The sequence below is a fragment of the Chrysochloris asiatica genome, unplaced genomic scaffold, assembly GCF_000296735.1.
Source record: "Chrysochloris asiatica unplaced genomic scaffold, ChrAsi1.0 scaffold00192, whole genome shotgun sequence".
Classification (NCBI taxonomy): Eukaryota; Metazoa; Chordata; class Mammalia; order Afrosoricida; family Chrysochloridae; genus Chrysochloris; species Chrysochloris asiatica.
This window is the reverse complement of record NW_006408710.1, coordinates 5,772,806-5,783,589: the sequence shown is the minus strand read 5'-3', so window position 1 is coordinate 5,783,589 and position 10,784 is coordinate 5,772,806. Positions and strand designations below refer to the sequence as shown.

General features: G+C 49.1%; 1 protein-coding gene across 1 annotated transcript in view; it reads left to right on the top strand.

Annotated features, from left to right (window-relative positions):
* The window catches only part of SDK2 (sidekick cell adhesion molecule 2), a 195,370-nt gene that overhangs the window by 69,634 nt on the left and 114,952 nt on the right, over window positions 1–10,784 (top strand). Inside the window, exons 6-9 of the mRNA XM_006872308.1 lie at window positions 5,488–5,599; window positions 6,338–6,528; window positions 6,617–6,700; window positions 9,681–9,875. Coding sequence (XP_006872370.1) covers window positions 5,488–5,599; window positions 6,338–6,528; window positions 6,617–6,700; window positions 9,681–9,875 — 582 coding nt within the window. The remainder of the gene's footprint in view (window positions 1–5,487; window positions 5,600–6,337; window positions 6,529–6,616; window positions 6,701–9,680; window positions 9,876–10,784) is intronic.

The window sequence follows — 10,784 nt, the reverse complement described above, 5'->3', positions numbered from 1 at the left end:
TGAGGTTGGCCCAGGATCGAGCATTGTTTCGTTCTGCTGTGCATGGGGTCGCTATGAGTCGGTTCCGACTCGATGGCACCTGACAACAAGTATGTGAAACACTCTGTGAGCATCCCAGACTTCCCACACCATTGCCCACCTCACAGCACCCCTCAACCATGTGAGTCCCCCACCTGACGTGCCCCCCAGGCACCTGCCTGCTGCTCTGAGGGAAAACTCCTGTGCAGAAGCTTAGCCTGGTATGTACCATACTTTCTCTACCTGGGCCTGGAGATGGAGTGATTCTTATTCCCCTTTTGCTACTAAGAAAAATAATCAGGGGACAGTAGCTTTCCCAGGGGTCCTGGAGCAGAATGAGGCTTTAAAATCTGATCTTTCTGGCCTCCAGATCCTCCCTCACTCTGCCCAGGAGCCCCACCATTACCATTCCCTCCTCACCAGTTCCACAGCCTGCCCTCTGGCCCAGGGCCCCTTGGTGGCTGTCCATTTCTTCCTCCTCCTTTCCTCCAACCCTCAGCTCCCCCATATGTTTCCCCTCCTCTAGGGCTCCCCTTCTGCTGGTCCTGTTTACTCAGCCGGCCACACAGAGCTCCAGCTAAGGGCTTTAACTCTCTGTCTCTGCCGTGTGCCCCATTAATCTGGACCGTGGTACCTGCGTGTCCCAGTATGTAATAAACAATTTAGAGCACAGTCTTATGGATTCAGCTATATCAGCAGCCTTCAATCCGATCACGTTTTATGGCACCTACATGAGACTTTTATATTGTGGCAATTACTTTGCTTTATTTGCTTCCTTTCTCTCTCCCCCTTCATTTTACTTTATTCTGTACATTTTATTCCCATTCCTCTCAGACCCTTTTCCGACAAGGCCTGGAGTCCAGTCCAAGGGCTGTCCATGGTGGGCCAGAGTTGTTGTGGGGTCAAGGTCTCAGCCACAATATGCCCTCCCTGATCCCATAAAGGACACCCTATTGCTATCACCCCAGGGTCCTGTAAATCAGTGTGGCCTGTTACCTCCAGCACCTCTGGAAAGGGGCCAACTGGATAGATTTGTCATCAGAGAAAAAGTCCCCGGAGGTCGTATTTTCAGGCACCATGGAGCAGGTGTTGAGAGAATATTGGATTTTCTATCCCTAACAGACTTAGGCTGATCCATAACAAGGAGAACCTGGTCTCTCCTGAAGACACTGAAAGCAAAGACAACCAGTAGCCTCAGTGAGAACACATAGGGACAGTTTTTGTTTTTAATAAGGCCGATTCCTGGGAAGTTCTGTCAGATGTCAGGGACACTTTGGATTGCTTCCAGACCACTGCAATAAAACGAATCTCACAATGAATGGAGGCACACAAATTGTTTGGTGTCCCCATGCACATTAAAGTTCTGATGACACGACCCTTATCCCTGAAGTGTGCCATACTGGGGGTGGTTCTATGTCGTGGGGTCAGTTCCGACCCATAGCAACCTCACATAGGGTTTCCAAGGAGCAGCTGGTGAGCTTGAACCACCAAACTTGCAATTCAAATGACTTTGCAGTCAGGCACATTAACCCGCAGCGCCACACCAGGATTCCTGTTACTGCTATTGTTGTTGTTGTTGTTAAGTACCGTCGAGTAGGTTCCGATCCATAGCGACCCTGTATAGGGTTTCAGAGGAGCGGCTGGTGAGCTTGAACCGCCAGCCTTACACTTCAAACTGACTTTGCAGTCGGGCGCATTAACCCAGAATTCGAAGATGAAAAAGTTTGAAATTTTGTCAGAATGACCAACAAGGGACACCAAGACATGAACCAAGTGAGCACATGCTATTGGGGAAAATGGCACCAATAGGCATGTTCTATGCAGTGTTGCCGCAAATCTTTAATTTGTATTTAAAAAAAGAAAAAAGGTAGGGAAAAAAAACCAACCTTATCTACAAGGAGGGCAGGACCACAGAGCCGGAATGTGTGCCTGCCATTCCCATCACCTCCTCTAGGGGGATACAGTGAGTGCTCCAGTTCTGCTCATTCACTTGACAAACAGATCCCAGCTCCCTTGTTGTACCAGAGGCACTGTTCTCTGTACGGAGAAGTGGTGTGAGCAAGTCCATGACATCCCCACTTCTGTGGCATTATAGGATACGCACTAGACCACAAACTCAACAGCCGCTCCTCAGAAACCCTGTTCAGAGTTGCTGTGAGTTGGCACTGACTCAAAAAGGTGACCCAACGGAATGCGGAAATCATCAGACAATATCTTTGATATCTCATGAGAGTAAAGTTTTACTAAAGGTAAGACAGAAATGGCTGCAAGTATACATTGACAGAGACCTTCCAGAGGTTCAAGCTGGATTCAGAAGAGGCCATGGAACGACAGATATCACTGCTGATGTCTGATGGATCTTGGCTGGAGCAGAGAATATCAGAAAGATATTTACCTGTGCTTTATTGACTATGCAAAGGCTTTCAATTGTGTGGATTATGACAAGCTATGGACAACATTGCAAAGTGTGAGTATGTGCTCATGAGGAATCTGTACATGGATCAAGAGACAGTTGTTCAAACAGAACATGGGAACAACGGATGGTTTAAAATTAAGAAAGGTGTGCAACAGGGTTGTATTCTTTCACCATACTTATTCACCCTGTATGCTGAGCAAATAATCCAAGAAGCTGGGTTATATGAAGAAAAATGTGGCATCAGGATTGGAGGAAAACTCATTAACAACCTGCGATATGCAGATGATACCATCTACCTTGCTGAAAGTGAAGAGAACTTAAAATTCATACAGAAGAAAATCAAAGACCACAGCCTTTGGTATGGATTGCTTCTCAGTGTAAAGAAAACAAAAATCCTCACACTGGACCAATAAACAACATTCTTATCAACGGAGAAAAGATTGAAGTTGTCAAGGACTTCATTCTTCTTGGATCAACTATCAACACTCATGGAAGCAGCAGTCAAGAAATCAAACAACGTATTGCATGAGGCAAAAGTGTTGAAGAGCAAACCTGTCAGCTTGAGGACTAAGGTGCCCCTGACCCAAGCCATGGTGTTTTCATTAACCTCATATGCATGCAAAAGCTGAACAGTGAATAAGGAAGACCATAGAAGACTTGATGCTTTTGAGTTATGATGTTGGAGGAGAATATTGAAAGTACCATGGGCTGTCAAAAGAACCAGCATATCTGCATTGGAAGAAGTGCAGCCAGAGTGCTCCTTGGAGGCCAGGATGGCCAAACTTTGTCTCTCATACTTCGGACATATAGTTAGGAGGGACCAGTCACTGGAGACGGATATCATGTTTGGTAAGGTGGAGGGTCAGAGAAAAAGAGGAAGACCCCCAGCAAGATGGATTGACAAAGTGGTAGGGCTCAAGCGTGGCAACAATTGTGAGGTTGGCCCAGGATTGGGCAGTGTTTTGTTCTGTTGTGCATCGAGTCCCTATGAGTTGGTATTGACTCGATGACACCTAATAACAACAAAGACAACTCACAACAACAAAGACACAGTCCTAGAGGCTAAAAGCCAGGGTGTTGGTGGGTCGTGCTCCCTGCTAACGCTTGGAAGCTGCTTCTTCCTTGTCTCGTCCAGCTTCTGGTAGTTGCTGGCCATTGCTGGCACGTTTTTGGACTGGTAGCTACGTCATTACCATTTATGTCTCCATCTACACACGATCTTCTCCCCTGTGTGTCTGGGTATCCAAAACTTCCTCTTTTTTTAAGGACACCAGTCATGTAGGATTTAGGGCCCACGCTAACCCAGTATGACCTCTGCTTACCTTGACAGTATCTGTGGAGCCTCTCTTTCCAAATAAGGTCACATTCACAGGTGGACATAAATTTTGGGGTCTCTAGGATAAGGAGCTCTGGTAGCATAGTGGTTACAAATCGGACTGCAAACCTTAAGATCAGCAGTTCAAAACTACCAGCTGTTCCGCAGGAGAAAGATGAGGCTTTCTGTGCCCGTAAAGATTTACAACCTTGGAAACCCTGTACAGGGTCACTATAAGTTGGAACTGACTCCACGGCACATAACCAACACCACACCAGGATAAGCACTGAGCTCCTGGTGTGGACTGCTAACCACAAGGTTGACGGTTCAACCCCACCAGCTATTTCCTCTATAGGGTCACTAAGTGTTGGAACCAATTCAACAGCACTTAACAACAGCAACAGGATAAGCACTGGACTGCTAACCGCAGTTTATGCTCGCCAACCACTCCTCAGGAGAAAGATGAGGTTTTCTGCTCCCAGAAAATTTTACAGCCTCAGAAATGCTACACAAGGTCTCTAGGAGTCAAGATGAGTTTGATTTGGGTTTTGGAAGTGCCACAAAGGGGATCCCTGGGAATGCACTGGGTTAAGCATTTGGGCTGCTAGCCAAAAGGTCTGCAGTTCTAACCCATCAGCCACTGCACAGGAGAAAGATTTGGCAGTCTGCTTCTGTAAAGAGTTACAGCCTTGGAAACCCATCAGTTCATATGCATAGGACCTCTATAGGATAGATCCTATAGGGTCGCTATGAGTCAGAATCAACTCAACAGCAAATGGGTTTTAGGTGTCATGAAGGCATTATGGGGGCACAGCAGGTTAGGTATTGGACTGCTAACTGAAAGGTCAGCTGTTCAAACCCACCAGCAGCCCCACAGGAGAAAACAATGTGACTGCCCAAGATTTATAGCCTTGGAAGCCTTATGGGACCATTCTTACATCAGGGTCACTGTAAGTAAGAATGAACTTGCCAGCAATAGCAATGGGTCTAAGTGGCACAAACAGTCCTGGTGTGGCGCTGTGGGTTAATGTGCTAGACTGCAAAGTCAGTTTGAACCACAAGATGAGCGGTTTTGTTTTCCAACAAGTTCACCAGCTGCTCCTTGGAAACCCTATACAGGGTTGCTATGGGTCAGAAGTGACTCGACGGCACTTCACAACAACAACACTAATTTAAAAGTTAGCAGTTTAACCCACCCAGTGGTGCTATGAAAGAAAGTCCTGGCTGTCTGAAGCTATGGCAGATGAGAGCCAAGAAAACGCTATGGAGCCATTTGAGTGCAGCACAGAGGACTGCCCGAGTTCTAATTGACTGTCTGGCATCTGGTTTCATTTCTGGTTTTGATCATCCCAGGATAGAAGAGCAGACAGTGCAGGAATAAACCAACAAGATAAATCCAGATAGAGAGGAGGATTTGAAGACAATAAAAGGAGGTCAGCTGATGAGAGAGTGCAGGCCTGATCTCATTACATAAGTAGTTGGGGACCAAAGTGGAAGTCAAAGTTGTCTCCAGGGGGCTGTCCCTGGACACCCAGATAGAGACACCTGAGCAGAGCAGAAGGGTGAGGGTCTCGGGTCAGCGTCTGCGGAGTCTGGTTCTGGGGTCCCATCAGCCACGCCCATGACCATCACTCCACTCCATGGGAACAAATGTGTCCCATGGCATCCGCCTCTAGTGGGACTAGGGAGGGCTGGGGTTTCAGACCTCTGTTCCCACTACCATCTGACTTCTCCTCAGATGTCGGGGGGCCTGCGGATCCCATTGCTCCCAGCATCATCATCCCTCCCAAGAACACCAGCGTGGTGGTCGGGACCTCGGAGGTGACCCTGGAGTGTGTGGCCAACGCCAGGTCTGTAGTGTGACCCCCTCACTCCCATCTCCTAGCTGGTCACTCTCCCTCCCTCTCTCCCCACCTTCATGTCCACTGCTTCACGTTTCCACTGTGGCTAAGACGGTCCTGGACCCCAACACCTGCATGTGATCACTAAGCACCCTAACAGAGTGTGCTTTGCAGCCAGGCCCCACCCAAGGGTGTCTCCCCAGTGGGTAAGTGCAAGTTGCCCCATGTTACAAACAAGGAGACTGAGGCCCAGAACACCTGAAGGAACTTGCCCAAGTTCCATGTACTGGCGGACCTCCCAGATATTGTGGGTTCGATTCCAGACCACCTCAATAAAGAGAGTCAAACGAGATTTCTGGAGTCCCCGTGCATATAAAAGAGATGTGTACACAAAACTGCCGTCTGTGAGGTGTGCAGAGAGCACACTGCAAGGGTTTCACACGTTTGAGAATGACTGACGTGTGACGTGGAGACTCGAAGTAAGCACACACTGTGGGGAAAAGGGGCTGATAGACTTGCTGGATTCAGGGCTGCCACAGATTCTTGATTTGTATAAAATGCTAAGTCTGCAAAACGCAGCAAAGGAGAGTATTAGAAAGTGGCCATGCCGGGTTGAGTCCAGACAGCCTGACTCTCAAGTCTGCACCCTTGCCCCTGTCCCTCCTGCCACCGTCCACCCTGCCCACAGCCTCCAGAGGCCCTCTGCAGACCACTGTCTCCCTGTGCCCTCCACCCACCCACTCTCAGGCCCCTGATTAAGCTGCACATCATTTGGAAGAAGGATGGGATACTGTTGTCGGGAGGTATCAGCGACTTCAACCGCCGGCTCACCATCCCCAACCCCACAAGCAGCGATGCCGGATACTACGAGTGTCAGGCTGCCCTACACAGCAGCAGCGTCCCTGCTGTTGTCCGGGGGGCCTACCTGTCCGTGTTAGGTGAGCACTGGGGCAGCTGGGGTTCCCTGGTGGCTAGATCAACAAGGAGCATGCCTGTGAACCCCCTGCCCTGTCCACCCTCCTGCAGAGCCGCCTCAGTTTACCAAGGAACCAGCGAGACACATCACCGCGGAGATGGAGAAGGTGGTGGACATTCCCTGCCGGGCCAAAGGTAAGCCGGGAACCAGGATGCCGAGGCCTCAAGCCTCTCCTGACCTGCCGCAGCCCTCCACTGAAAGTAGAATCAGCTCTGCCGTGAGCAGGTGCCCAGGAAACAAACCAACGGTCATTCTCTCAGGACTGCAACTCAACCCACGTCACGGTAACTTCAGGGTTACCAATGAACGCAGAGGACTGTGCTCTCAGGACCAGTGACAGACCCAAATTGCCGGTCATTTCAGAGTTGCAGACAATGTGGAGTTACCATAATGTCACAACTGCCAGACTCGGAGATGAGTCTTGTAAGCCTGCTTTCGGGGCCATTTTGTCCTCTCTCTTCCCCTGTCCCCTCTATGATGTCCCCATGTCTCCCCCTTCTGATTCAGCCGGGTCACAGACAGCTCAAAGCCAGAGTGACATGAATGGGGTGATGATGAGGGGGTTGGAGGGACCTCCAGGGGGCATGACCTAATACTGAGTAAAGGGAGACAGAATTGCAGGAAGGGGCCCTTCCTGACAGTCCAGAGGGGAAGGCCTGATCACTTACTCACTCATTCGTTCAGCAAATAGGGTCTGAGGGTTTAGCACATGTTGATGGTGTGTTGGGCAGTAGAATTGAGGGGAATAGATGAAACTACAGCCCCAGCTCTTTCAAAAGCCACCTTCCCATGAGGGAGACAGACACACCAGTAAGCAAATACAAGAACCTGATTTCATTTCATCTCAAATACCACCGGCTGTCAGAGACCCCATTTTTCTATGTACCATAAATGAAGAATCCCATAAAGGGATTACAGTGGCTAGGTAGCATAAACACTGGACTGTGAGCACCAAGGTCGGAGGTTCAAGCACACCAGTCACTCCTTGGGAGAAAGATGAGGCTTTCTGTTCCCTCAAAGATGTATAGCTTCAGAAACCGTATACAGAGTTTCTATGAGTCAGAATTGACTCTACGATACTTAATAGCAACAAGAAAGAAGAAAGCTGCAATTAAATGGCAATGTGAGACAACTGTGATCTCAGAGATGTTCTGGTTTGAAAGACAATGTGTCTGTCTTACAGTGGGTGGGTCAGAGTTGAAAGTGCCAAGAGGTAAAAGAAGGCAGATTATGGGGACATCGCACTGTGGAGGTGCTCTTTGGGGCAGGGTACTGGGAAGACTCATATGAACAGAGGTCTGGAGGAAGTTAGTGGCTGGGATGGCCCATGGGACAACTATGCTAAAGGAGAGATGCTGGAAAAGACTGAGAGACTCTGGAAAGTTCCAAGAGTACCTGAAAGATACTACCAAATGTTATGTTTATAAAACTTAGTATTGTAATACTTTTCATAATATTCCAAAGGTGGAAACAACCAAAATGCCCATCAACAAGTAAATGGATAAACACAATGTGTTTCGTACACACAATGGACTATTATTCAGCCGTCCTGGGGTGGCGCTGTGGGCTAATGCGTCAGACTGCAAAGTTGTTTGAACTGCAAGGTTGGTGGTTCAAGCTCACCAGCTGCTCCTTGGGAACCCTATACAGGGTCACTATGGGTTGGAATCGACTCGACAGCACTTAACAACAATGTAAAGAGAAATAAAGTCCTGGTGTGGGTCACACCATCACATGGACAACCCACAGCCTGCTGAGTGGCCAGTCCGCTGCTGAAGGACAAAAGGACCTCACTTACCATGGACTAAGCAAACATATAGAAGATGAAGAATGTTTACAGGTGTAAGGAGCTCTGGTAGCGTAGTGGTTACGAATCGGGCTGCGAACCTTAAGGTCAGCGGTTCGAAACTACCAGCCGCTCCGCGGGAGAAAGATGAAGCTTTCTACTCCCGTAAAGATTTACACCCTCGGAAACCCTGTACAGGGTCGCTATGAGTCGGAACCGACTTGACGGCAGTTAACAACAACAACAACAACCACAGGTGGGGGCTGGTGTTAGTGCTGTTGCGTCAGTTCCAACTCATGGCAACCCTGTGTAGGGTTTCCAAGGAGCTGCTGGTGGGTTTGAACCACTGATCTTGCTGTTCAAACTGACCTTGTGGTCTAGTGCTTTATCCTACAGCACCACACCAAGACTAACACTAGGCAAATTTCCTGTACAAGACCTCTTTAAAGTGCTCAAGCGCAAAGATTTGAGGACTAAGATGCGCCTGACCCAAGCCGGGGTATTGTCAACGACCTCAGATGCATGTGAAAGTTGGAGAATGAAAAGGAAGACCGTAGAAGGATTGATGGATTTGAGGTTAGGGTTGGAGGAGACTATTTAAAATACCATGGACTGCCGAAAGAACAAACCAATCTGTGTTGGAAGAAGTACAGCCAGAATGCTCCTTAGAAGCCAGGATGGTCAAACTTCGTTTCCCATACTTCAGACATATCATCAGGAGGGACCAGTCCCTGGAAAAGGACATCATCCTTTGTCAAGTGGAGGGTCCGCAAAAAAAGAGGAAGACCCCAATGAGAAGGATTGGCACAGTGGCATCAGCAGTGGGCTCAGGCCTAACAATTGTGAGGTTGGCACAGGAGTGGGTAGTGTTTTGTTCAGTTGTGCATTAAGTCGCTATGACTCAATGGCACCTAACAACAACAACAACCAGGTGTGAAGGAAGAGGGGGCGTTTTCGTTTAGGGGGGCAGTAAGTTGGCTTTCTCCATGGTGGACTAATTCCAAAAAGGAAAATGACCATGATACAATATGAAGAAGATGGACAATGTCCCTGAGTTTTAGAAATTGTTGAATTGGAGAGTGTTTGGGTGTGTATATTTTCTCTACAATTTTTCTAAAATGTTTGTCCAGCCTAGCGTTTCCAGACTAATGTGACACTTTTAAGTTTCTAGAAACATCTCCTGTAGCCCACAGAATTTGAAAACAGCTTCCCTGAGAACATCCTCCCCATCCCCCTCACCTAAGGCCAATCACGGCTCCTCTGAGAAGGTTGCAGGGTGAACCCATTTCTGCCCCTCCTCTCACCTGTCTCTCCCACCTCACCTGCAGGTGTGCCACCGCCCTCTATCACCTGGTACAAGGATGCAGCGGTGGTGGAGGTGGAGAGGCTGTCCCGCTTCCGGCTGCGTGGCGACGGGGGCCTGCAGATCAGTGGGCTGGTGCCGGACGACACGGGCATGTTCCAGTGCTTTGCCCGTAACGCGGCGGGAGAGGTGCAAACCTCCACCTACCTGGCCGTCACCAGTAAGTAGGCCTCCCCTGTCCTGCCAGGAGCCCCTCTTGCCAGGGACTCCACTTTCTTCCAAGCCACAAGCCTCTTGAGAAAAGGACGCTGCATTCAGAGGTGGGGTTCCAGTGATCTCCGTTGTTGCCCCGGCTTCTGAGGAAATCTCCAGGGCCCCAAAGTTACCACCAGTACCCTGGAACCAGAGACGGATTCACTCATCACTGAGAAACCTGACCAAAAATCCAATTTCATGGAGTCAGCCTGACTCAGAGTGACCCCTTGTGTGTCAGCCCAGGGTTTACAATAGCTCACTTTTGGAGACAGGAGCTCTAGGTCTTTCTTCCAAGGTGTGTCTAGCCTCTGGGTGGATTCGAACCTCCAAGCTTTCAGTGAGCAGCCAAGTGTGTCAACCGTGTGCCCCCCACCTAGGTATGCTATGAAACCACAAGATGCCCCCTTTTATTTTAAACTGGGCTCCCATCAGAGTGGAGAGACCCCGTGTCAACCAGAGGGGAATCGCTCACCTCCCCAAAGGAAAGAATCAGCACTTACATCTGGGTTCCACCACCTGCAATTTCCTCACCCTCTTGGGATGTATGTTATGGGTTGTTCTAGTTACCTGGCCCAGCCCAAGAGCTTCATAGAGCTGTTTGCACAAGCCAAGAGGAAGCTGTGTGGTAACACACCATAGGCTGTAAAGCCTTGTGGGAGTATCCACCAGGCTCTCTCTATTATCCATATCCAAGGCTACAAAGGAGCCTCCTTGAGTCCCACAGACTTTGTCTCACCAGGGGTGGAGAAGCCCCAAACAAGGGCGCTGGCTACCCTGGGCTACCATCTTCATCTCCATTTCAGCCTTGCTCCCATACTGAACAGACAAGGCAGTTACTGTGGGATGAGATTCAGAAAGGGAACACAGAACAAGG